The sequence below is a fragment of the Elaeis guineensis genome, chromosome 6 (genome assembly GCF_000442705.2).
Source record: "Elaeis guineensis isolate ETL-2024a chromosome 6, EG11, whole genome shotgun sequence".
Lineage (NCBI taxonomy): Eukaryota > Viridiplantae > Streptophyta > Magnoliopsida > Arecales > Arecaceae > Elaeis > Elaeis guineensis.
This window is the reverse complement of record NC_025998.2, coordinates 8656508-8683766: the sequence shown is the minus strand read 5'-3', so window position 1 is coordinate 8683766 and position 27259 is coordinate 8656508. Positions and strand designations below refer to the sequence as shown.

General features: G+C 44.5%; 2 protein-coding genes across 2 annotated transcripts; one reads left to right on the top strand and one right to left on the bottom strand.

Annotated features, from left to right (window-relative positions):
• The first annotated feature begins 1650 nt into the window (after window positions 1-1650).
• LOC105047294 (serine/threonine-protein kinase Aurora-1) lies at window positions 1651-6146 on the top strand. The gene is made up of 9 exons (XM_010926164.4): window positions 1651-1811; window positions 2592-2693; window positions 2992-3138; window positions 3241-3336; window positions 3627-3722; window positions 3798-3894; window positions 3989-4106; window positions 5521-5593; window positions 5678-6146. Exons 1-9 carry the CDS (start codon window positions 1776-1778, stop codon window positions 5777-5779), a joined length of 867 nt encoding a protein of 288 aa, XP_010924466.2. The 5' UTR covers window positions 1651-1775; the 3' UTR covers window positions 5780-6146.
• Window positions 6147-8755: 2609 nt separating this feature from the next.
• On the bottom strand, window positions 8756-26571 carry LOC105047293 (ATP-dependent 6-phosphofructokinase 3). Its single transcript, XM_010926162.4, has 14 exons — window positions 26135-26571; window positions 24560-24606; window positions 24398-24437; window positions 24130-24192; window positions 23904-24041; window positions 12339-12497; window positions 12193-12246; window positions 11673-11741; window positions 11436-11565; window positions 10921-10961; window positions 10514-10738; window positions 10054-10102; window positions 9823-9977; window positions 8756-9179 (listed from the first exon to the last, which is right to left on the bottom strand). The coding sequence occupies exons 1-14, from the start codon at window positions 26237-26239 to the stop codon at window positions 9003-9005; spliced, it is 1452 nt and encodes a 483-aa protein (XP_010924464.1). The 5' UTR covers window positions 26240-26571; the 3' UTR covers window positions 8756-9002.
• Between the last annotated feature and the right edge of the window lie 688 nt (window positions 26572-27259).

Genomic DNA, 27259 nt, shown 5'->3' with positions numbered 1-27259 from the left:
GCAACAGTCGTTTGTTCTTTGTTTGATATATCGTGTGACTCATCAATAATAATAGCAAAATATTTATCTCCAAGATCATTTATAATAGCTTTAGTGGTATCAATTGCAGCAACATTCACAATATCTTTTTGAATATCAGAAGCAGTTAACCAATTATTCTCAAAAGTATTTTGTAAAACAATATTATTTATAGCTTCATTACGGTCAGTAAGAAATCTGGGCAGCTCAAGAGTTATCTTGATTGGCAGAATGTTCAGATTCATTGTGAACATGAACAGACGTGGGCCTGGGTGGATGGTAGACCAACGGTTCATATTCCTTAATAATTTATTATATAATTTTTTAATTGGCGGAAGTTGAATTTTTTTACTAATTATGTATCTATTTGCAGTTTGTACTCCCAATTATGTATCTTTTTGTAGTTTGTACTCCCAATTTGTTTTGTGAATGCAAAAGTGGTAACTATGGGTCAGTGGAGTGACATTTAAAAAGGAGGGTGGTTACTTAAACTATACATCATACCATACATAATGGGTTTTTGAAAAACCCAGGGTGGGCCTGTGCACACCCTAGGAATAACGTGGCTCCACCGCTGCTTGAAATGACTCATTTGGCTTTATAAATAGAATTAATAATTAATTAATTTTGATTTTAAGACTAAAAGTTTAATAAATTATTTTGAATTAAAAACTTTAAATAGTGATTCACATTTGTAGTAAATAAACTTAAATTAGAATTTGAGAGCTTGTTTTTACTAATTAAGATTTCTATTTTGAACTAAATAATTTTTGTATTACTATTTTTTAAATAAATTATTAAAATTTATTCATATTTTTTATAGTATTTTTTATGCTTTTTAGATTTAAAAAAATGGATAACTGAGTTATTGAACGTTGAATGATCGGAGTATTAAAAATGAGAATGAGATATTTTAGAGATAAAATTAAATATCTATTTTACTAATTGATCGAAAAATAATTTAGTTAAGATTTTTTTATTTTATAAATAAATATTATTTATAAAAAATAATTTATTTTTTAAAAAATATTAAAATATAAATAAATTGACCAATAAAATAAATTATATTTTTATATTTATCCATAAAATAAATTATTTTTTATATTTTTATGATATTTATCCATAAAATATTATGGATATTTATTCATAATATTTATCCATAAAATATTTATTTTATGATATTTATCCATAAAATAATAAACATGTATAACTTATTCTTAGAACCCATAAAAGCTTTAGGAGAACCAAAGTTCAACAAATTAGTTCTAATTCACATCTCTTGAACTTTAACATCCCCTTTGGATCTATAACAAATGATTATTTTTATTGGGCAAAAATAACAAATGGTTCTTTAAGAGCATCAAAAATTTGGGCTGTTGAGCGGACAACATGAATAAATACTGGCTGCCTGATTTACAGTGATGAACAAATTAAATAAAATGAGATTACAAGATAGAAATATATTAAAAATAAAACCGTACATACTTTTGTTTTGTGACGAAGCATCCATGGCAACGTTTTCTATTTTTGCTGTTATATTTTTCTTCCGCAATTTAAAATCCTCAGATCTGCGGAAGTTGTCTGATATTGAGTCCACGTGGACGCACCAAAGAATTCGACCGTTGGAGCGCTGTCGCAAGCCCCAACCTCAAATTTCCCCGTCTCCGCCCAAATTCCACCAAACGCAAGAACGGCTCTCTCTCTCTCTCTCTCTCTCACACACACACACACACCCACACACCCACAACCACGCATTCATGGGGATCCCGGCGGAAGCCCAGCAGGAAGAAAAGGTAGGGCAGAAAGATCTGATCTTTTTGGTAGTTCTTGATGGTGATCTAGGTTTTGGTTTATAGATCCTCTCCTCTTATCTCCCTTTCTTGGAGATCTAGGGTTCCTCGTCGTCAATAAGTTAAGAAAGATCCCATCTGTCTTTTTTTCATTGACATTGGTGTGCGAGGAGTTTGCAGTTGCTGGATTTGGTCTTCCTACGTTTCTGGAAATGATTGCAAGAAAGATTAAGGCGATTTAGGGGTTTTTTGTGCTGAATTCAGGCGTTTTTGTGGCTTTCTTGGTATTCTTTTAGGGCTTTTTTTTTCTCTAAAATTTCGAGTGGCTTTATTTTTTAAACGGTGATTTACATGAAATGCTTGATAATCTTGGGTTATAATATGGCCTGTAGTTTAAACTTAGCGATCTAAACCTGCCATAGATCTGATTTCAGCTTCACTTGTTAATGTTGAGAATAATTTCATGCTTTGGGGCGGGGGTTCACTTTCGCACGAATTTTAGACCGGATTTGTGTCTTTTCTCCTCCCCTTTGGTCTCATGTCGGAAAGAAAATTAACTCCGTGGTATTTAATTTACTTCTAGCTCAGCTGGAAATGTACATGTAATAACCATAACTATCTAGCTTTTCCCAACTATTTTGGGTCTTAATAATGTCATCTTATATTCTTTCTGATAGGGTTTTATGTTGTTTTTGAATATAACTCTCAAGTACCAATTTTGATATGATTTTTGAGGGTTAACTGTTATGAATTGTATTTAAATTTTTAAAGTCTTCTTCTCAGGTGTCCACTGTGGAGAAGCGCTGGACTCTCAATGATTTTGACATTGGAAAGCCTCTTGGACGAGGGAAGTTTGGTCATGTTTATTTGGCGAGAGAAAAGAAGGTATTGATCAATTGTTATCAACTACACAATTAGAGTCCTTCCCAATCTTCCTTACATTGATGCTTCTTTACTTCCTTTCAAGAAAACAAAAAACATGCTTCTTTAAAGTTTATGTCACCTAATATCATAATGCATAAAGGGCATTCCAAAGTCTAAATTACCATTATAATGGAAAGAATGATGAAGAAATCCACCAGCCTAAACAAGTTACTGGTATTCGATGCATCAATCTATCTACCTAATATTTCTTAGGTATGTGATGTTTGCAAGACCTCTTACATGTTTTGAATGGAAACAGAGTAATCATATTGTGGCATTGAAAGTTCTCTTCAAAAGCCAGCTTAAACAGTCTCAAGTTGAGCATCAGTTGCGTCGTGAAGTAGAAATACAGAGCCACCTCCGGCACCCAAATATATTGCGTTTATATGGTTACTTCTATGATCAGGTACAGAAATTCCTGTGTCGTTGATATATGTATTGTGCAATGCTCATGAAAGAGACACTAGGTATTAGTTCAAGATTTCTCATTTTTCCAATTCTATTGCAGACTCGTGTTTATTTGATACTAGAATACGCAGCAAAAGGTGAGCTTTACAAAGAATTGCAGAAATGCAAATACTTCAGTGAAAGGCGAGCTGCAACTGTGAGTATCCATATGCTCTATTTTGTATATTTTCATGTGCCTTATACTGCTCTTATTTGATCCAATTTCCTGATTGAATGTTGTGCTTCCTTTAAAGCGCTTCCTATCTACATGTATATGTAGGATCATCTGCTTGTTTCTTCTACTAATCTAATACTTTCACATGTGGTTCTTGAGTGCATATGCAGTTTCCAGCTTGTAATGTAAACTATGCATGTGGCTGCATGATACCATTTAACATCTATGACTTGCTATGAGTTTGATCCTTTTTACTTTTTGTGATGTCTCAGTACATTGCGTCATTGGCGCGGGCCTTAATCTACTTGCATGGGAAGCATGTTATACATAGAGATATCAAACCAGAGAACCTTCTGATTGGTGTCCAGGTACCCATCATAGTAATTTACTTCTCAACATTTGCTTGAAAGTTCACATTCTTATGCAGTTGGTTCTTTCGATAGGGCGAGTTGAAAATTGCAGATTTTGGGTGGTCTGTTCACACATTTAATCGCAGGCGCACCATGTGTGGGACATTGGATTACCTTCCGCCTGAAATGGGTAAATCAACTGTCACTTATTCAGTTTCTCCTTTTATGAATTTTCCTATGAACTTCCTACTCAGATCATTAGCTGTTCCCATCTACTGTTATAGTGGAAAGTGTAGAACATGATGCTAGTGTGGACATTTGGAGCTTGGGCATCTTATGCTATGAGTTCCTGTATGGAGTTCCACCATTTGAGGCAAAGGAACATTCAGATACATACAGAAGGTAAGCAAGAAAATGGAATTATCTTGTATTCCCTTAGCAAGAATATCGTTGGTCATCATTCCTTTTCTTTGTTCGCAGTGTATCATTTTACAATGATTAATATGACTTTCTTCCCTTAAAGTAGAAACCAAAGAAATATTAACAAATATACTACATGCCTTCTATTAGCCTAGCATGCGGGTTTTGTATTTAACCAAATATGCTGAATCGAATGTCTGTTTATGCTTATTTTTCGTGGGTTATAGAATGTAGACAACACAAAATGAAACTTCAATGTAAAAATGTGTTTAGCCTTCAATTCCAGTGAAGAACTTACATAATGGCAACTAAGAAACCAGATGGAACATGTTGCCAACAAGTCCAGTTATATTTCCTCATTTGTTTGCTAGAAATTGCATTAACCTACTTAAGGACTTGCCTAAAAATCATTATTTATATGTACTTTCTAATAAATATGGTGTGAATTAGGCCAAGAGCAATCCATCCCCCTCAAAGGAGAAACGATTATGTATTCCAAGCCTCAATAGAGTATCTAGCAATCCTTGAAATCTTTGAATTGCTTCAGAGAAAGAATCATGAAAATTTTAGTGGGGATGCTCTTGATGTCTCCTTTACCATCGAGTGGATAAACTTTCACCAAGTCTTTCTTCCTTGGAAGGTTATAGCTGATAAGAATCTTAATGAGCCAGATGTTGATTTTCTAAGAGGAAGTGGAATCTCCTAGCAGGACTCTGAGTATTTGGGTGTCTTGTTATTAAAGTGTGGTATATTTCACCAAAAAATGTTTCATGATAGAATACTCAATAACTTACATTTAAGAAATAATGCTTGAAACCCTTCTTGTTCTTATTCGCCATCCACCTGGCACCCACAATAGCATAAGACAGGGTATCATAGACATGTCCAAGTATTTGAAACAGTCTGAAACAAATTCTAAATCTTTTTGGAGGTTCCTGAAAGGAGTAAACATGGTCATCACTTCTCCACAGGGCTTACAGGCACCTCCTTTTCTCCCGAGAAGGTTCTCATGGGCAAAAGTAGGCTCTCTCATCATACATCTTTCGATATATATTATACAGAAGTTGTTACATATCTCATTAAGAAAATGTCATGGAAGCAATTTTTTTTTTAAAAAAAATGTTTTTCCTTTTATTTCAAATTCCATGTGAGCACCCTTTTCTCTTTTGCCAAGTAAGAAGTCCTTTCTGATTGTTGATGCCTAAAGTGTTTCATTTTTATTTGTTAAATGGTACTCAGGAACTATAAAGTTTAGACTGATTTAAACAGGCTATAAATTTCAGTAGCCTTACGTTTCAACTGTCTTGGTAGCTTTTTTTGACTTTTACACTATTCCCTGGAAATTACATAATTTAATTCTTTTGCCCTCCCTGCTTGCTGCATTATTGGAATTCAGGATCATCAAAGTTGATCTGAAGTTTCCCCCAAAACCACTGGTTGCTTCTGCGGCAAAAGACCTCATTAGCCAGGTTGGTACCATTTTTCCTGTTGCTTAGCATAATTATCAAAGATGGAAGTCACTTCATAAGAGCTTCTTTCTGTTTGTCATTCAGATGCTTGTCAAAGAGTCCTCGCGCCGTCTTCCACTTCACAAGTTGCTTGAGCATCCATGGATAGTCCAGAATGCAGATCCATCAGGCATCTATAGAGGGTAACAAAAGATGGACAATCCCCCCAGGTGTATGGGGAGCCACCCAAAATACACTGCCTAATAACTTTGGAGGAAATTTGTGGATCAAAATTCATTGATTGTATGTAAATTTAGCTCATGTTGTCTCTGCAAGTATTCAGGTTGAGCATCTGAATGATAGGAACATTGTGGACATCCTGGAGTGGCAAGCCTCTTGTCTGAGAAAGTGATATACATTTTGCAGTAGACTGAGAGTGATAAAGTTGGGAGTTAAAACAGTGAGCTTACTTGTATTTTATATGGCAGTTGATTTCTATGCTTGTATGTTTAGAGATTTGTTCCAGTGTATGCCTTGCTACTTTTTTCTTTAATGAATTTAAAATGCTTAAAAACACTGGTTTTAAAAACAGAAATATTGAAGTAGATGGATAGACATGCAAAAATTTAAATTGCAATGGTGGAGATAAATTCAATGGCCCCACTTCTTACACTATAACATCACCACTGTCTCCGTTCAGTCTTTGCTTCTAGAATCAACTCTTGCATTATTTTGAGTTCTTCCATAATTTGCCGGTGTTTCATTATTGCATCATTTCTGTCTTCTGACCAAATTTCAGTATTCTCATTGCCAACCATGGTTCGCCGAACCATCTCAAACAAGAATATTTCAGGTATTCGGAGCCACATCGGCCACAAATTGGATGGTTTGGCCTTCCAAATCAAAATATTGGACAAAAAAGAGGAAGAGAGAGCGAAAAGGAGAGGAAAAGAGAGGACAATGCATCGGAGGGCCAGTAATGGCCCGTCGAGGCCACTGAAGGGTCATGAAAATCTCTGCAGCTCTATGTCATCTGATAGAATGCTTAATCGAAAGAGATAGAGAGAGAGGATATCGAAGAGAGATGCTGGGTCGCTATCGTAACCATCAAATGATAGTGGAAAAGGCACGAACAAAACCGTGGCTATAAAACAAAGGCGGTTGTCCTGTTTATCGTATTTTTTTTTCAAACGAAGATGAATAGTAAAGTCAATGATAGATTTGTTGTGATCGAAATTTTTTTTAAAAAAAAATCCCGTGAAAGGAGAGCTATCATCCCCGTTTCACATCCATAGAGCTACAGATCACGATTTCGCTGTCTGACGGTCAAGATAGCCAGCCAGAGATCTTCCATGGCCTTTTCATCAATTTTTTCTCTTCTTTTCTTTTCGTCCCCCATCTCTCTCGAATGCGATTTGACGAAGAAAGTAGATGCCTTAGTGGCCCTCCGAGCATGCCCGTAGCCCATCAATGGCCATCACTAGCATCTCCTCCGGCCATCCTCTCTCCCTCCTCTCTCTCTCTTTTGCTCTTCCTCGGTTTCTTTTTTTGCTTCTATATCGATTTGTACTAATCCAATCCAGTACAGATCTGTACCGACTTCGTCAGTCAGCTGACACTGGATTCGATGCCAATTTTGTGGTCCTTGCCATCAACTTCATATAAGTTTTTTTTTATGACCTCCATTCTCATCACCACATCCTCTTTCAATCTGACTAATATGCAATCACCTGCTCATAATGATTCCAACATAAGAACAAGTCTCCAATCCTGTTATACTTTTCTATTCAACAGTCATTTACCTGCAACCAGTATGGTCAAATGGAATTTACTTTATCAATGAGCATGAGCCTAAAAAATTTGAGAACATGATATGCTTGTGTAGGATGGCATTTGGGTGAAGGAGACAGCAGAGTGGTTAATGCTCCAAATCTTCTTATTCCCTGTGGTTGATTTGATCATCCAATCTACTGCAGTTTGTAGCTCTGCTTACGTCGGACATTTGGATTTGGAAGTGCTCCTAAATTGCAATGTAGAAGCAACCAAATTACCAAGGCAGAAAAGTTGGTTACAGCTATAAAATTAGGCTTAAATATTTTGAGCTGCAGGAATTTCGAACACTTGAGCTTAAAAAGGATGATTCTAATGGAGCATCACGCTATTGAAGAAAAATCAGAGAAATTCCATTCTGGAAATTATCAGACATTATAATAAACCAAGGCAACTTATGATGAGTACAAGTCAGTCCTGGTGCGCCGCAAGGTTAGATTCTTGCCCAGCAAAAACAATTGGCGGACAGCATGAATGTTTTGCATTCTGGTGTATAACGCGTCTGAAAACTTGAAGATCTGTGTTCTTTGGGAGCCATCTGAGCTAGGTACTTCCTGAGTAGAATCGTCATAGCTGTTACTTAAAGGTGATGATGGTTCTGCCCCCATTAACCAATCCGGAGTAGATGAGACCTGCAATTGTGCTCGGCACGGGAGACCATGGCTCTCATATTTTACTCTCAAGAGCTCAAGTTTGACTAAAGATTAAGTGGCTGCGGTAGAGGCAAGACAGCCACCGCAGACATCCAACCATGTGGGCCATTTTCCCTATAGATAACAATGTACAAAAGAAATATTTAAAAAAAAAAATAAAAAAACAAGGAAGAAAGATAATTGGAACCCTTACACCTTACGTTTCTTCAGTAGGTCAAATCAAGCACACAATTATTCGATGAACAAATCTTGCAAGATAGGTAGGAGGTTGTTAATGCCTCATAAATGAATGGATAGGGATTCTCTGAACTAAAGCCGTCTGTAGATCCTTTCATTGTTACACTGGAATTGTGAAAGCAGTTTTATTTTACCGATTGATAAAAATCTAAAACTTTTTTAACTCTTAACTCCCCTCATAGCATTAATATCTTTCATATGATCAAATTTTCCAACAGCCACACCGCTCTGGGAGCACTGAGAAATAAAAACAGGGAGATGAAAGAAACAATAAATCATAACAGATACGCCAATTTGTGTATCAATTTGGCGGACCAAAAAGAAGCTCGAAAAGAAAGATATCTACATTATGCTAAACAATGCCTGCACCAACTGTTCTAAGCAGCGATTTCAGTAGCTCTACAAAGAACAATTGCTTTGACCACCACAGCAGACAATTGGAAGGATGAAATCACACAAAAAAGACTGCAAAAACTCTCAGTTACCTTGCTGCCTGATAGCAATGGTGAAAATGTGTAATTCAGAATTCCATACACATGAACCACAAGCATATCATATAAGGGCACTGCTGCTTAGCGAGAATATAAACTAAAATATAATAATGCTTTTGGACCTTAATGGGAATATAAACCTCAGTAACAATGCGAGCACTCAGTTATAACACACCACATTCCAGTTTTTATTTCCCATGTTTCTGGATCAGCACCCACCTAATGACAGCCATTATCCAAGCTCTTCTGCTCATCTAATAACTGGGTTGGCTGCTGCTCCACCATTTTAGCTTCCTCAATGTCTTTGGCACACAAAAAGCTTGGTTGGTTGGTAGAAGACAAAACCCTTGCCCACATCCTGTCAGTTATCACAACCTTGTTTGTTTCGGTCATCCTCTGCAGAGGGCAGAAAATTTAAAGTCATGAATGAAGCAACAACTGACATCAATAAATACATCAATTTAGACTTTTGGCATATTCCCACTATCCTTTGATAGTTCTTTTAGTACGGAAGTAATTGTAGTGCCAAATCGGAAAAGAAAGAAAGCCATTGTTAATTAAGAAAGTAAAAGAAGCATGTCGATTAGAAAAGAAAAAACTTACAGAATGTCACCAAAAGAGACATGTCCAACAAATATGAATTCTCGCTACTCCTTAATTTGATTACTTGACAACCAAAAATATAATAATATATCTAAAAATGGATCAGAGTCGGACACTACAATAATCTCTATTATAGGGAACGCGATATATTTATCGGGCCCCTATTTGGAAAAATGAGGTTACTAGCCTCCGCTCTACAAAGAGTTTCATAACTCCCATTAAAACACATCTTCTGGTGTCAGACACTGATATAGTATTGGAATCTCCAAACTCCAATAGGTATATCTGGATATTATGTGATCACAAACATACCTACAATGAGTCAGATTTGAAAGAATGCCGTGGTTTCATTTAGTGAACTAAGCCTTCACAGCAATGGCTGTAAAATGGTTTTGCATCTACTACTGACAACTGAAAAGAGAAGGATGATACTTACATGAAATGGTATGTAAGTATGTCTCCCATTAACTAGCCCCACTGTGAAACCTGTATATCCAGCCATTGCACCATGAACGGCACTGTGTGCCAAAAGCGTGCAGTAGACATTGTCAGATGCATTGCTTGGAATTGCACGAATCATGTATGTTGGATCTGCAACATAAATTTGAATAGGTTAGATTTAATAATTCATAAAGAACGAAGTAAGGATCCATGTCAATCCACTTACCTATATATTTAAGATTTATCACCATCATTTGTTTTCTTGTGAAGTGATCCTACATGAAAGAAAAGGGGTAACACAACGAATATATGAAAAAGCTATGGACCTGACTATTCAAATGGAAAGTTCTCTTTTTCTTCTTTTCTTTTTCTTTTTTTTTTTGTACAAGTCCAATTGATACATGATATACAGCAATAGAAACAGGCAACAATAACTTCCATGATTGATGTAATTAACTCAAATTTTAAATTACTTTATAACATAATCTGAGTAAACAGAAAAGATCAGTCAAATTATTCACATGATTTGGGCATGATCCTTGCCACCATGTGAGAAGTCACTCTCCAATTCATAAAAAGGTAATGATTTCTTGCATTGAATTAACAGAAACTTGCAAGCATATCTAGATTGAACTAGCAGAACAAGCGAAATACTTTTCCACATTTGTGAATATTTTGCATCCTACCTTTATCTTCTGAGATAGCCAGAACCCAACATCATCGAGCAACTTGTTCCCAGAAGCATCTTCATGTTGCATGGACCGCAGACTTTCAGCAATAAGATCTTGTCCTGCTCCCTCAGCAACAACAATAACCATGTGCCCATTCTCTTTAAGCCGTTTTTCTATATATTCAAAAAGTCCACCTTTTCCCTCTAGATAGAAGGGTGATTCTGGAATTAAGCAACAGTCCTAAGGGGAAATGATAACAAAAGGAGGTCAGAAGAAATAGAACCTTTAGATTCTGAGACAATAATTAAAAGAATTAGCATTCTAAACAGTAATTCAAGATCCTCAAATCCCAAACACCTGGATACACATTATAAAACCAAGAATTTATCAAGATAACCCAGAGAAAAAGATATTATACGCACCACATCTCGGCTTGCAAGAGTAGCATACATTGCAATGAACCCTGCATGTTTAAATCATGTTAGACATGAGGTAGGGCTTTACATAATAACAGATGCGCAAAACTATTTTGAAAAAGGTTAAAACCTACAAAGGACTTCATTATATCATGTACAAGCAAAATAAAGTTATAATGTTAGCTGAACAAAAACAAATCTTGTAGGCCTGCAGCTATAGGAGACATAAGATTACATATGGTATATGGTTCAAAGACAAGTGCCTGCAGACTTTTTGCATATACAAACTAGGCATTGAGCGGAAATGAGAAGCTGAAATGCCCATCAGATATGGATATCAATAAGCAGGATAGCATATTCATGCAGCAAATCTGTAATTATAACTTCAGCTTGTCATTCTAAACAAGGAGCTCAGTTGTTTGTTTATTGATAATTCATAACAACAGCTTTCGTCGTACGAAGTATGACCCATGATATATTTCAGTTAGATGTTATTATTCCTACCAGTACCAAGAACTTACCACTGTAGCGACCCATTAGCTTCACAAGGCCTATACCATTCTCAATGCTTGCAGCTTCTACATGTGCTGCATTAATGGCACGCTGAGCCTCTTCAACAGCGGTATCAAAACCAAAAGACTTGTCGATAACCTGATTCAACAAGAGGTGATCATAAGGTATTCAGATGTTATCAATTTTCCAATTACATGATTGTCATGTATGTGATAAGTGGGACCATGTATAGGATCAAGAAGTACCGCAATGTCATTATCTATTGTCTTAGGAATTCCAACAACAGCAACTTTGAGGCCACGCCTTTGAATTTCCTGTTAGTCATAATTCAATAGGAATTTATAAAACAGTTAGTAGTCAGTCATATTTATGGGACTTCAGCAACTTGGTGGTATCATTCCTATTGAACCTAAGAGTTTCATAGTGGTGAAATAAACGTGTACTGCTAGAAAACTATCAGTGTTCTCTAAATGTGTGGTCAATTACAAACCAATTGTATCTTTTCCTGTATTATTAGAGAGATAGGAAACTCAGGGAAAAAAAAAGGGAGGTGAATGATCAAATATGACAACAGAAAGGTAAAATAAGAGAAGTACAAGAAAAATTAGTATCCCTCAATCCTCAATACTCATGGACTAAATATAGTTTTCATTCAAAACTCATGGCCCTGGAGAGTAACAAGGTAATGCTCACTTTCTCTGAGAAATAGCAATAGAATATCATGCCTAATAATCATGATATTTTTGCTTCTTAATTTATAATTACCTCAAAAATAACAGAAGCTCCTCTTTGGGTTCCATCTCCTCCTATAATATAGACCTGGAAAAAATTAATATCTCAAACTTAATAGTAGTAAATCTAGTAGCAAGAAAATAAAAATTAAGTTATTTTTGCAAAGTATTCCTGTTTACCTGATTAATCCCACGATCCTCAATATTGTCAACTATCTTCATAGTATCATGACCCCCTCGTGATGTGCCAAGGATGGTTCCCCCTCGCTTGTGGATATCATTGACAAACTTCGGAGTCAAAGGCATAGTATTGCGGGCATAGAAACCCCTGTAACCCCCCTACAGATTATACACACAAATAAGTAGATGCAGCAATTATATGCATATAAATGGACTAGATATGTAGCCTACTATGGAAAACTGAAGTAGTAAATCTATGGCCGCCAAGTGGGACAGAGTCTGCTCTATCATCTGGAAGCATCAAATGCATGAACCAGTCGATGTCAGAAACATGAGAATAATTGTTGTTTTAGTCAGACTTCAACATCCATATCATTTTTTATCACTATCCAGTTAATATAAAATCAAAAGAATGGCACCGCAGTATTAGCTTATTATCCACATTGACTCTCTGTAAGCCTTAATCTGAGGTCGCAAAACTCAAAATGGCAACATGACCAAGGACCCTCAATGTATTATCATTGAACTCAACATATTAGGCAGTGCAAATCATGCCAATTTGACAAAATTCATAGCTTAAGTAACAAGAATATCTAGACAATGGACTTCTTAACCAACAAATCTGGAAATACATCATACATACATAAAAATATCCAGACCAAATATTAAGGTTTTCTCTTTCCAGGGCAACCTTCCAATTTCCCATGCATATGCAAAGGTTAACGACCCAGACAACGGGTTTCTTAACAGATAAATCTGGAAATACATCATATATGAATTATTCTTGCATATAGTGCTTCATGTCCTGGAATATGTAATTTAGGACCTGTTGGGTATAAAATACCCTCAGCCGAAGTTCTCAGCGGGGTTGACCCTTGCAGGTCCCCTCCGACTTTCGACTGCAGGAAGACTCCGCCCGGACTCCTACGGGAGCCGGGCTCCATCACCAACTCCAGCTGCTGGTAAGCTCCGCCCGGACTCCTACAGGAGCCGGGCTCCGTCCCCGACTTGAACTGCAGGAAGACTTCGTCCGGACTCCTACGGGAGCCAGGCTCCGTCACCAACTTCAACTGCTGGCAAGCTCCGCCCGGACTCCTACGGGAGCCGAGCTCCGTCCCCGACTTCAACTGCAGGAAGACTCCGCCCGGACTCCTACGGGAGCCGGGCTCCATCACCAACTCCAGCTGCTGGTAAGCTCCGCCCGGACTCCTACGGGAGCCGAGCTCCGTCCTCGACTTCAACTGCAGGAAGACTCCGCCCGGACTCCTACGAGAGCCGGGCTCCATCACCAACTCCAGCTGCTGGTAAGCTCCGTCCGGACTCCTACGGGAGCCGGGCTCCATCCCCGACTTCAACTGCAGGAAGACTCCGCCCGGACTCCTACGGGAGCCGGGCTCCGTCCCCGACTTCAACTGCAGGAAGACTCCGCCTGGACTCCTACGGGAGCCGGGCTCCATCACCAACTCCAGCTGCTGGTAAGCTCCGCCCAGACTCCTACGGGAGCCGGGCTCCATCACCAACTCCAGCTGCTGGTAAGCTCCGTCCGGACTCCTACGGGAGCCGGGCTCCGTCCCCGACTTCAACTGCGGGAAGACTCCGCCCGGACTCCTACGGGAGCCGGGCTTCGTCCCCGACTTCAACTGCAGAAAGACTCCGCCCGGACTCCTACGGGAGCCGGGCTCCGTCACCAACTCCAACTGCTGATAAGCTCCGTCCGGACTCCTACGGGAGCCGGACTTCGCCCCCGACTTTAATTGCAAGAAGACTCCGCCCGGATTCCTACGGGAGCCGGGCTCCGTCCTCAACTCCAACGGCTGCAGGCAGACTTCGCCCGGACTCCTACGGGAGCCGGACTCCGCCCGCGACTCCGACTGCAAGTAGGCTCCGCCCGGACTCCTACGTGAGCCGGGCCTCGTCCTCGATTTCGACTGCCAGTGAGCTGTGTCCGGACTCCTAAGGGAGCCGGACTCCGCCCACGACTCCAACAGCAAGGAAACTCCGCCCAGATCCCTACGGGAGCCGGACTCCACCCCCGACTGTGACTGAAGGAAGACTCCATCCGAACTCCTGCGAAAGCCGGATTTCGAGCTCCTCTCGGACAGATGGCTAACTACCTCTCTCCGCCAGACACTCCAGCCGGACTTCAGCCGGCAGACCTTCACCCCCTGGCGCGCCGCAGTAATAGCCACGATTCTGCTCCATTCCCTGAGGCAGATTCCACGCGGCTCCACTCCACGACCCTGCTCCACCTTCTGCGACGGATTCCACGCGGCTCCATCACTCCCTGGCAGGCCATAATAATGGCCACGGTCCTGCTCCACTTCCTGCGACGGATACCGTGCGATTCTTCTATCCTCTAGCAAGTCGCGACAATGGACGCCGCTCCGCTTCTCGTGGCAGACTCCACGTGGCACGCTCCGGTAATAGCCACGGTCTACCCCACTACTCTCCGCAACAAACTTTTCCTGACTATGAGCGGCCCACTACCAGACGGTTACAGGCATCGCCATCAGTTTGTTGCCCCCTCCGCCTATAAAAGGGGAACCCCAGATACGTTATTCTATAAGCTCTTGTTTTTACCTAAAAACTCTGCTAAAATTTTCGTTCGAGCACTCCATTCTTGTTGAGGCAGAGAACTGACTTGAGTGTCGGAGGGTCTTGCCGGAGCAACCCCACCTCCGGTTTAGACTTCTTTTGCAGGTCCCGGCGGCGACCGCGACTCCAGCTTCTCCGGCGTAAGCGGATTTTTGCACCAACAGGATTGGCGCTAGAGGAAGGGGCCTGTGTCTTCGCAGTACCCTTGTTCTTAAAGGAGTGCTCAACGGGACCGCCTCCGGGCATCTTTTCCGGCGTCCTCTCCTCCCTCCTCTACTTGGTCTTTGCCCGATGCCTCCCCGCAAGGCGTCCACACGACGATCCACGGCCTCCGCGGCCAGATCTCAGGCTCCGGCTTCACCTCCAGTTTCCCACCTCCTCCTCCTCCTCCGGCGACGGCGGTCGGCGCGGAGCAATTTGATCTGCTGGCGCAGCAGGTCAGAGGCCTCACTGAGGCCGTACAGGCTATGCAGCAGCAACAGCAGCCGCAAGCATCAGTGCGCCTGGAAAGGGTGTCACCGGAACACCAGAATCCGGCGGTGGGGCGAGCCACTTGGGCCAGCAGTCCCGTCTTTCCTGGGAAAACGAACCCGAGGGTGGAGAGCCCTCAATCGGATCACGACTCCACCCCTGGAAGATCCCTGCCTCCGTTCTGCCAGAGGACCCTCGAGACCCGAAGTCGAAAGGATTTCCTGGACCGGAGACTCCAAGAGATGAACCGACGGATCGAAGAACTCCGCCACGCTCCCCCCACTTATGGTGAGGATATTTGCACTGACCCTCCCTTTTCTCAAATGATCATGCAGGAACCGATCCCGCCAAACTTCAAGCTCCCCAGTTCGAAAGCTACGACGGGACTTCGGACCCGGTTGATCATCTGGAAGCCTTCCGGACGATGATGCTGCTTCATGGCGCTCCCGACGTCATTCTATGTCGAGCCTTCCCATCCATCTTGAAGGAAGCGGCGAGAAACTGGTACCAGGCTCTGAAGTCGGGTACCATCTTTTCCTTCGATCAAATGAGCCACCAATTCGTGGCCCATTTTGTCAGCAGCCGGCGCCTCCGGAAGGGTTCGGAGTCCCTCATGAATATCAGGCAGAGGGAGGGGGAGTCCATTCGGGCCTACATCAACCGCTTCAATGTCGCAGCGCTGGAGGTCCGAAATTTGGACCAATCGGTAGCAATGGCCGCTCTGAAGGACGGTCTTCAGAAGAATGACCTCTTGTTCTCCCTGGAGAAGAAGTACCCCAGGAACTTTGCTGATTTGTTGGCTCGGGCTGAAGGGTATGCCGAGCGAAAGAAGCCTTCAAAATGAAGGATGAGGAGACCGCGAGAGAGCGGCAGCGGGAGACTCGAGTAAGCCCGCAGTCGAAAAAAGATCGAGAGAAGCTCGGCCGCATTCTCAATCCCCTCCTGGGCACAAGCGTGCCCATACTCCGCCCCGGGTACGTAGGCAGAGAAGTTCGGATCGCGGGTTCGACGGGGTTCTCCATCGGAAAGATTCCGCAACTACGCCCCCCTCAATGCCTCGAAGACCCAGGTACTGATGGAGGTCAGGGAGCAGCTCCCTAGACCAGAGAGGATGCGCACACACCCCGGGAAGCGCAACCCCAACAAGTTCTGTCTCTACCACCGCGACCACGGCCACGACACGGAGGATGCATCCAGCTCCGAGACGAGATCGAGGAGCTCATCCGGCGAGGTCGACTCGACAGGTTCATCCGACGCCGGCCTGAGGGTAGAGAAGATCGGCCAAGGGCCCTGCCGCAACCTGAACCGCCAAAGAGGAAGGAGCAGCCCGGTGATCGGCCTCCAATTGAGACCATCGACGCCATCACCGGAGGGCCTCAAGGAGGAGCAGACCTTCCACGATCATGGAACTCGAGAAACCTGTAAATGTATCGCTTACGACCTTGCCCTGAATCTAAATTCCTTTCGACTTTGTGTGTTCCTCCCATTTGGCATGGATTTGTTACGACTGGGGATAACCCCTTCAAACAATTAAAACAAGGTTATGTTAGAAACGGGAGGAGAACCTCATCCTAACATAAATAAAATGAAAGTCCGATTATCTTGAGATCGGATTGGGGGAGAGGCCTTACAACGTCCGAATGCGCCCCACAGCCATGTCAGGAACAGGAGGAGAACCTCGTCCTGGCATGATCAAAATCGAAGGTCCGGTTCTTTTAGACCGAATGGGGGGAGAGCCTTACAACGTCCGAATGCGCCCCCACAGCCATGTCAGAAACAGGAGGAGAACCTCGTCCTGACATGAGCAAAGTCAAAGGCCCGATTCTTTTAGACCGAATGGGAGAAGAGGCTTTACAACGTCCTAATGCGCCCCTACAGCCATGTCAGGAACAGGAGGAGAATCTCATCCTGACATGAGCAAAGTCGAAGGCCCGGTTCTTTTAGACCGGATGGGGGGAGAGACTTTACAACGCCCTAATGCGCCCCCACAGCCATGTCAGGAACAGGAGGAGAATCTCGTCCTGACATGAGCAAAGTCGAAGGCCCGGTTCTTTTAGACCGGATGGGGGAAACGACCCTTGCGATGGCCCTTATGTGCCCCCGCGGCCCCATTGGGAACAGGAGGAGAACCTCGTCCTAACCTGAGCTGAAATCGACTACGTCAGGAACGGAAGGAGAACCTCGTCCTGACGGTGACGAAACCCGATCGTCCAACAAGATCAGATGAAGGGGAAAGGCCCCTCAGCGGCACCTTCACACTTCTGTGCAACCCCGCAAAAAGCAAGGGGAGGGCCCTCACTCCGAAAAGAGGAGGGAAATTAAAAAGAAAAAATGACGAACTACGTCGGAAACAGATGAAGGACAAACCACACCAAAGACCTAAGGAACCTCGTCTCAACAAAGACGGGAAGTTCCTACCAAACACCCCCGACCTCTAAGAAGGCTCTCGACACAGGTCAAGAAAACAGCAACGTCTCCGAGATAACGCGGAGTTCGGACCACCAAGCTCGAGCCTGCGGCCATGAACGACGAGGAAAGCAAACCAGCGTATCGACGACTGGGCACCTCCAAACGACGTCAACGTCGGACAAGTCGAACGACAAGAGAAGTTCGGCGGACGGCAATTTAATACGATATGCGGAAGAGATAACACAAAATCCTCTTTTCATTCCACTTGCGAAATATACATCACGAAGCCCAGAAGGCCAAAGAAAGAAAAGCAAAACGACAAAAGCAAGACAAAACAACAAAAGGAAAATGTATACATGAAAAGACAAAAGGCCAAGAAGAGCCCTAGGGAAGCTCTGCTCCTTCCGACCTAGAATTATCTACTCCACCCCTTATCCAGGACTGCCTCAGATTCTCAACTTCTTCTTCTAGCTCTCTCTTTTTCAGCAGCGCGTCCTGGAGCGCCCGACGAAGTCGCTGGCTTTCGGTCTCCGCCTCTCGACGCCTCTTTCTCAAGACTTCAGATTCCACCTCCGCGTCCGTGACGGCCTGCTGCTCGTATGCCAGTTGGATCTTCAATTGCTGCAGCTCAGCCGTCCTCTCCCCGAGGGCGACAGAAAGCCCTTCGACGGTTCCTCTTAGGGACTGGAGTTCATTAGAATCCCGAGCAGAAGTAAGCTGAGCCCTGTCAGCCAGCTGCCTCTGAAGACGGACAACTTCGTCGGCCGCCACCCTGAGTCTCCCTTTATATTCATCCATGTGCCTGCGCCAACCGGCCCGATGCATGTCGTAGCTCACCTCAGCGTCCTGAAGCTGCTGTTGAAGGTCGGAGACCTTCTTCGACCACTCCGGTCGCCGTCGGCCCGAGCCAAGAGCCGGGACGAACTCCCTTCCAGCTGGCCAATCCTCTCCTGCGCAGCTGACAGTTCCACCCTGAGAGAGCTGATCTTGGCAGCTTGAGCCCAAATCCGATCGCTGGCACTCTTCTTGTGTTCCTCAAGCTCCTTCGCGAAGTCCGCCTTCCTCCGGCTATACTCTATGATCCCCTTCACGTGGAGATTCCGAAAGCGGGTGGCCTCCGAGGTGGCTTCAGAGTAACCCTCCCTTAACCTGCGAAGCTCGCCTTCCATCTTCTTCGACTTTTTCGTCGCATGAAGAACCTCCTTCTTCAGCCGCTGGATCGTGGACTTCAGGGGGATCCCCTGGGGCAGGGGAAGTGCCTTGGCAGGACACTGCCATCAAGAGACAGAAGCGTCAAGGTGCGTCTCATTGCAGAAAGAAAAATAAAAAGGAGGGAAGGGGGAGAAGAGAAGCCATCCTCGGTGAGAAACGCAACTTTATTGATTGAATGATTCTTGAAGACAAAAAAAAAGGAAAAAATTGCAGTAAAAGAAAGCTACAAGGTCGGAGGTCTCAGACCTCAGGAGCAGGAGTTGGGGAGCTCGGTGTCCCTGGAAGGGGGGCTGCGGCAGCAGTAGCGGCAGGAGAAGGCCCGGCCTCATCTTCAGACTCCTCGCCCAAGAAGCTGAGGTCGAGCTCGAAAAATTTCCTGGCCACCTTCTCCTGGCAGAGCTCGAACCCCTTGATGAAGGCTTCCTGGCCAAACCGGACGTTCAGGTCTCTCATCTCCGCGGAGGCCTTGAACTCCTCTACCGCAAGACCCCTGGCCTCCGAGACCAAAACTGGAATCTGCTCTGTCAAATTGGCGACTCCGGCCTCCGCCGTTCTCACCGCCTCCTCCAAGGTCTGTTTCTCCTCCTCCCGGGCCTGCTTCTCTTTCTCCAGGGCCTCTTGGAGGGCAACTACTTCAGCGGCCTTTTCCTTGAGGCGGGCGACTTCGGCCCGACGACGCTCCTCCGCCTGGATGGCGTCCCTCCTCGCCCGGTTCGTCGCCTCGATGTTGGCGAGGAGTTGGTGCCCAATCTGTAAGAGCGGCTAGGGGATCAGAGCAGGGGTCGAAAAATCAATTAAACGAAGATTTGTTTACCTCGAGAAAGGACCCCAGGGAGTCCCAAACCCGCTGCTCGGGATCGATGCGATAGATCCTCTCGACGACCTCAGGCAGAATGCAGCCGTCGATCAACCGCTTGATCAGGTCCCTGTCATTGAAGGAGTTCTCCGACTCTTCTTCGGAGCTGAGGGACTCGTCAGCGGCGACCCGGCGGCCACTCACCCTACGGGCCACCGACTTCCTTCTCCTTCCCCTCTCGACTACGGGCGCCTCCGTGGAGCGGACCCCCGAAACAGGGGCCCCAGTCGGGGGACTCCTTGAAGAGGCCCGAGGGGCCGTTGGTTCGGCGTCCGAGGGAACGTCGATCGTTGGAGCCGCCTGGACAGGCGCGGCCAAGCTCGTCTCCTCCGCCCTGGCCCTCTTTGCTGATTCGGAGGCCGCGGCACCCTTTCTTTTGTGGGCCTTGAGGCCCCTGGCAAGCATCCGTGCTGCTTCGACGTCCATTCCTTAAAAAAAAAAAAAAAAAAATCAATCAATCAAAAATCAGAAGTCAATAATGGGGTGAAAAAGGAAGGAGTAGCACGCAAAAAAAAAAAAAAAAAAAAAAGAGAAGAAAAAAGAGAAAAGAGAAGAAAAAGAAAGAAAAAGAAGAAGGACGGAAGAAGAGAAGAGAAGAGAAAGGAAAGGATGTAGTACTCGCAGGATCCTGGGGGCTCAGGCCGATGTTGAACAAAAATTGCTCCCTCAGAAGGTTGGGAAGGGAAGGAGCGGAGTAGTCGAGAAGCTTCCGGGCAGCCTGGAGGTCGTCCTCCCCCAGGCTAGGGGCCCGGCGGACAAATCCCTTAGGGAGGCCCAAGGGGGCAGGCCCAGCCTCAGGATCGGGCAGTGGACGAAGAGGTATTTCTCCTTCCAGTTATGAATTGAAGAGGAGGCACCTTTCAGCAACCCCTTCTTGCCGAACTGAGGGGAGAAATACCACCAGTCCTTCGCCGAAGGATGACGCTTGAAGGTATAGAAATGCCTAAACAGAGAGAGGGACGGTTGGACCTCGACTACGTGGCAAAGAGAGAGAAACCCTATCAAAAACCTAAAAGAATTCGAAGCAACTGAAGCCAAAGAGATGTCTAAGAAGCGGAAGAGGGCAACAACAAAGGGCGGAAGCGGAAGCCGGAGCCCGACACGGAACGCCTCCTAATACAGGCAAAAACGACCGGATGGGGGAGTGCTAGTCCGGTCGGAGGGGCCCGAGAGCTCCAGGTCGTACTCCGGAGGAACTCCATATTGAACCCTTATCAGAAGGAGTTCATCCGGAGTCAGGGAGCATGGAATGGCGCCCGGCGCAAAAACCGGGCGAAGCCCAGCCCCAGATGCGGGTTCATCTACAGAACAAGGAACCTGGAGGGTTGAGGCGGAAGAACTCCCGGAATCGTTGAAAATGGAAGAGCCGGAGACATTTCGAATAACTTCGAATGAAGACTCTAAAGATCCCGAAGAAAACAGACAGGACAAAGGACGAGGGGTCACAGGAGACCAACTCAGAGGAAGGCGACAGAAGAAAATGACGAAGAAGAGGCCCCTAAGCGGTAGAGAGAAGAGAGAAGATTCTGATATTAACCTAGATCGCTCTGAAGGACGCGAAGGGGCGAGGACAGGGACGACTCGAAGGACGCCTATGGCCCAAGAAGACGCCAAGAGAATTGGGACTCTCGAAGCACGGACGGATACCGATAGAACTCTCGAGCGGAATGGGGGCCCCTAAAGGCGGAGGGACGGGTTTCAATAGACCTGGGATCCGGCGCCATAATGATCGCGAATCCCTCCAGGCCGGCCCGTGCTCGACACGTGTCCCCCTCGCCATGGCAGGCGGCTAAAAGCGGCTGACGACTGACAAAGCCATTACTGCGCCGTACCTGGGCCAGCGTACCAACGAGAATTTCGAAGGGTCCCTTCTTATCGCCCCGATTCGAAAAGACTCCAGCACGCGCGCATTTAATGCCAAAATATCTGGGGGCGGTCGTGCGCAGGATTCGAAGGGACAACTTCGGCTATGCCAATCTCTCTGTACTTCCTTCATTCGAAATTCAAACTCGGAAGTAGGGGGACTGGTGTTGGGTATAAAATACCCTCAGCCGAAGTTCTCAACGGGATTGACCCTTGCAGGTCCCCTCCGACTTTCGACTGCAAGAAGACTCCGCCCGGACTCCTACGGGAGCCGGGCTCCATCACCAACTTCAGCTGCTGGTAAGCTCCGCCCGAACTCCTACGGGAGCCGAGCTCCGTCCCCGACTTCAACTGCAGGAAGACTCCGCCCGGACTCCTACGAGAGCCAGGCCGTCACCAACTTCAACTGCTGACAAGCTCCGGCCGAACTCCTACGGGAGCCGGGCTCCGTCCCCGACTTCAACTGCAGGAAGACTCCATCCGGACTCCTACGGGAGCCGGGCTCCATCACCAACTCCAACTGCTGGTAAGCTCCGCTCGGACTCCTACGGGAGCCGGACTTCACCCCCGACTTTAATTGCAGGAAGACTCCGCCCGGATTCCTACGGGAGCCGGGCTCCGTCCTCAACTCCAACAACTGCAGGCAGACTTCGCCCGGACTCCTACGGGAGCCGGACTCCGCCCGCGACTCCGACTGCAAGTAGGTTCCGCCCGGACTCCTACGTGAGCCGGGCCTCGTCCTCAATTTCGACTGCCAGTGAGCTGCGTCCGGACTCCTAAGGGAGCCGGACTCCGCCCACGACTCCAACAGTAAGGAAACTCCGCCCAGATCCCTATGGGAGCCGGACTCCACCCCCGACTGTGACTGAAGGAAGACTCCATCCGAACTCCTGCGAAAGCCGGATTCCGAGCTCCTCTCGGACAGATGGCTAACTATCTCTCTCCGCCAGACACTCCAGCCGGACTTCAGCCGGCAGACCTTCACCCCCTGGCGCGCCGCAGTAACAGCCGTGATTCTGCTCCATTCCCTGCGGCAGATTCCACGCGGCTCCATCACTCCACGACCCTGCTCCACCTTCTGCGACGGATTCCACGCGGCTCCATCACTCCCTGACAGGCCGTAATAATGGCCACGGTCCTGCTCCACTTCCTGCGATGGATACCGCGCGATTCTTCTATCCTCTGGCAAGTCGCGATAACGGACGCCGCTCCGCTTCTCGTGGCAAACTCCACGTGGCACGCCCAGGTAATAGCCACGGATCCACCCCACTACTCTCCGCAACAAATTTTTCCTGACTATGGGCGGCCCACTGCCAGACGGTTACAGGCATCGCCATCAGTTTGTTGCCCCCTCCGCCTATAAAAGGGGGAACCCCAGATACGTTATTCTATAAGCTCTCGTTTTTACCTAAAAACTCTGCTAAAATTTTCGTTCGAGCACTCCATTCTTGTTGAGGCAGAGAACTGACTTGAGCGTCGGAGGGTCTTGCCGGAGCAACCCCACCTCCGGTTTAGACTTCTTTTGCAGGTCCCGGCGGCGACCGCGACTCCAGCTTCTCCGGCGTAAGTGGATTTTTGCACCAACAGGACCTAACAAGAAGACTACCGTATATAACTGAAATGCCACAGCACCTCATGAATTCCAAACCACAAACATAATCATGAGAGTTCAGATGTGCAAATGAGCCATACGTACTTGAAATAATCAATAGTATATAATCCAATAATATTTGATGAACTTGTTTGAGATTACATAATTGTTGTTATACTGATGCCATCATTTGTACATATATTAGTTTTATTAATTAGATAATACACACACACACACACATAATATATCTAGACAGTTGACTAGTGTCGAGGTGCACCTAGGTGGGCAAGAAAATGTCTAAGCAGATCCCTAGAAATATAGACAAACTCCTCAGAATTGTCTAGGTCTGCCTAGGCAGTTAAATTATTTCAAGCACCTAGGCAGACTGCCTGTATAGTTGCTAGAAGTTCCCTGAGGAGCACCAATGGAAATTCTAAGCAACTAGAAAACATATGCAAATAGATTCAAAGAAAAAAACAGATATGAGGAGTAAAAATAAGGGGTTCGAGCTAACATAATAAATTAATTGAAGGCATTGGAATCCAACACTCAGCAGCTATATCCTCACCTCTATCCCTAGGATTCTGTTGACACCATACATGTGAGACAAACCGCATACTATCTCTCTGATTACTGTGTTAAGCCCAGGGCAGAGGCCTCCACAAGTTACAATGCATGCAAGCACATCATCTGACTCAAAGTACACCTGATCAAAGTTCAAAAAGTCCCATCAGTTAAAATCATGCATGCATTTCACCACTAATTACTACAGAAAAATATGCACTGAAACCAACCCTCTGGCGTGCCCCAGCACGTCGAAAATGGACCCCTCTTGGACTGTCTTTGTGAACCACAATCTGTGAAACAACAGATGATAAAATAAAATGCATTAATTATAGAACCTAATCATGTTAATACAAATTTGGTATTATACTGTGTATAAGTAAACAATAAACTTCTATGGCACCTTGCATATCATCACGACTTAAGCAAGCAAACTAAGATGTTAGAACACATATTAGCATATCAAATTAACTAATATGGGAAGCACAAAGGATTTACCTTTTGGGGAACAGTATCATCCACATCAACAAAATACTGCCTGGCAATTAAAAATACTTTACCCATTATTACTGATAGGTATGTGGAAGAATATTTGATCAGCAGCTCACAGCATATTATAGGGAAAAAAATATAACTAAAACAAAGGGTATATGAGCGTACGTGACAACTGAATAAGCTGGATGATCTTGCAGCGGATTTGAATAGGTCTGCCACAAAAATTAGTCAAGAATTTCCAATTTGTGTCAAGAGATAGATCATAAAAGACAATAAACACATACAAATTGCTCAGCTTGAATTTAACTCCAACAAGTAACTTTAAGAGAAAGGAAAGAAAAGGAGTTATGTTCCATGCGGTGAGCATACTAGTACTGGGTAAGTATACTAACATGCATAAGGTTAACATCTTTCTGAGCCTACCTGCACACTTCTGACTAATTTGGCAAAACAACTAATTGACAAACAAGGCAAAGGAAATATCTGAAGTAATTCAAAAGCTACTTTCTGAACATATTTAATCAATTCATTGGACAAGAGAGAATTTGTATTATGAGTTAAAAAGATGTCCATTTAAAATGCCTGACACCATGCCCAAGTCCAACTAGAAGGGATTCCCTTGGAGTTACTTCGCTTCTTCAGATGCAATTAATTGCGACTAAGGCGCATTTCATTATAATAGGTGGACATTCTGGCTTGTTATATGGTGGAAATTGCAACAGTTCTCTTTTTTCTTCAAATCTAGAAGGGCAGAGGTGATTAAACGCCCAAATATGTACCTTTCTCCTCTCTTATTTTTCGTGATTCGCATCCAGAGTCTATATTCATATATTGTATTTGAGTCAAAAACCTTCAAAGGACTTGCAAGCAGCATACAACTCCTTCTGTGTGCTGGCAGACAGATTAGGTGATATTCTTGTGCTTAGTGCCTTAGCATGGACCTCATTTTAAAGATCTAATCCATACTACTTTCATGTCCTGTGACATCCAAGATAGATCACATGATATGCTGGCACTCATTCCAACCTGCTTTATTACTTCCATGACTTCCGAAATTGTCGAGGCCATATAGATTTGGCATATCATCTTTGGTTACAGTTGTAAATTACATAAGATTCAGCAATGACTTCCTAAATTTGAGTCAGAACAAGGATTGCCTGTAAAATGACTGCCTAGATCTAGTGGGAACTAAATCAGAAGCAGCTACATGGGACGAGCTAAACGGATGAACTAGATTCCAAGCCATCTCATGGAAAGGAGGAACCTAAACCATGATAAGCACCATCAAAGATATCTTTGAGAAACATATCGAACTTAAGCATCCGTCGTAATGCAACTTATCTTATCAACTAAACTAACCTATAAAACATCAAGATCAATTCATGAAGGAGCCCTTCCAGTTTTCACAACGCTGTCTGAACCCAAAAAATATCCCCCATACACTCTAGCCAATAAACATTAAATTCATATACCTGCTCCTATACCTATATTCCCATCAAAAGGAAACTTACCACAACAAACCCTAGCTTGACATCAAGAAAAGCCGTAAAAGGAGAAAACAAAGAGATCTAAAACAATGTTCCTGCGCCATTCCATGACATTTTGATCTCACATTCGAGCGGGTTGTATTTATACTAGTTAGAGAGAAAGAGAGCTCAAACAATCAGCCAAGAAAACAAACGCCAACTTGAGATCTCAAATCCAGAGCAAGAAAGAACAGAAATCAAAAGCGAAACTCACGGGCAAATCAGGGAGATAATCCGTGAAGTGAGGAACATCTTCAAGAATATAACCCATATCGCCTTTGACGACCTTGAGATCGGCTTTCCCCCCGAGCTGCCCCATCCTGCTGGGAGATCTGACCTTGGGACTATCTCCCAATGGCGGCGAGACCTTAACGCGGGTGGGAGAATTCCGGAAATCGAAGGTCCGCTCACGGTTCAGCGAATCGAAGTCGGAATGTATCGGGGGATTATAAAAGGGCGGAGGAAGCGGGGGTGTATTGCTCTAAAACAGCAAAATAAAAGAAAAAACTGGCGGCGGATTGCGATTTTGTAGGGGAGAGGTAAGAAAGGGAACGAACAAAACCGGAGAAGGTGGCAGGGTGGTTTCCAGAATTGGGGGCGGACCATCCGGCTACGGCGGCATGATGCACTGGGTAAGTACAGAGGGGTGAGCCCGCAAAAGGAGATTCCATGACGCGTTTATCTCCTACTACAGCCAGTCGTCCATCCAGCTCGGCTGTCCACGATGTATCCAATCCATCACTCCGTCCAACATGGCACTGATGTGTGAGAAATTATTGGTTAAAACTATTTTACCATCTGAATTTTATATCATCTAATAAAACGTCGTCATACCATTTGATGATTTAAAATTTCATAACTTTTCTTTGATTAAAAAGTTTAAATGGAAAAACTCCTGATGCACCGCTCCCATCGGTCGCACCAATTGCGTTTTGCCACGTTTTATTCGGCAATCAATCCAGTGTGACACTGGTGTTGTGCCTAGGCGTTCTATTAAGCTTCTTGAATCATACGTACCCACATGAATCACGCTAGTTGCACTGTGTCACATTTGAATGGTCAATAGGCAAATGAACAGAGTGGGACTACCTATACGATACAATACATTAAAGGGCAGTTTGTAGGTCTTCCGGCGTGCCAAGTGTCGAACTGAGGCTGAGCCACATGTCGAGTATTGCATTACTTTCCAAATGGACTGAGATCCACATTGGCAAGCCAATTCAGATGCCGGTGTGATAGGAGACTTTGATCTATCTATTTCCTAGGTAAGAAAGCATGTGTCAACCTCAAAGGATGGGATGGACCTAAGACTCATGTCCATGAGCGAGTCGACAATACG

What these genes read in the sequence shown, in the direction of transcription:
- LOC105047294 (XM_010926164.4), top strand. Translation starts at nt 1,776, where the DNA reads ATGGGGATCCCGGCGGAAGCCCAGCAGGAAGAAAAG. An exon ending in ATTTGGCGAGAGAAAAGAAG is followed by an intron (nt 2,694 to 2,991) that starts GTATTGATCAAT and finishes GAATGGAAACAG; the next exon opens with AGTAATCATATTGTGGCATT. An exon ending in ATGGTTACTTCTATGATCAG is followed by an intron (nt 3,139 to 3,240) that starts GTACAGAAATTC and finishes ATTCTATTGCAG; the next exon opens with ACTCGTGTTTATTTGATACT.
- LOC105047293 (XM_010926162.4), bottom strand. Translation starts at nt 26,239, where the DNA reads ATGGGGCAGCTCGGGGGGAAAGCCGATCTCAAGGTCGTCAAAGGCGAT. An exon ending in GTGCTGGGGCACGCCAGAGG is followed by an intron (nt 24,042 to 24,129) that starts GTTGGTTTCAGT and finishes AACTTTGATCAG; the next exon opens with GTGTACTTTGAGTCAGATGA. An exon ending in GGCTATCTCAGAAGATAAAG is followed by an intron (nt 10,103 to 10,513) that starts GTAGGATGCAAA and finishes TCTTTCATGTAG; the next exon opens with GATCACTTCACAAGAAAACA.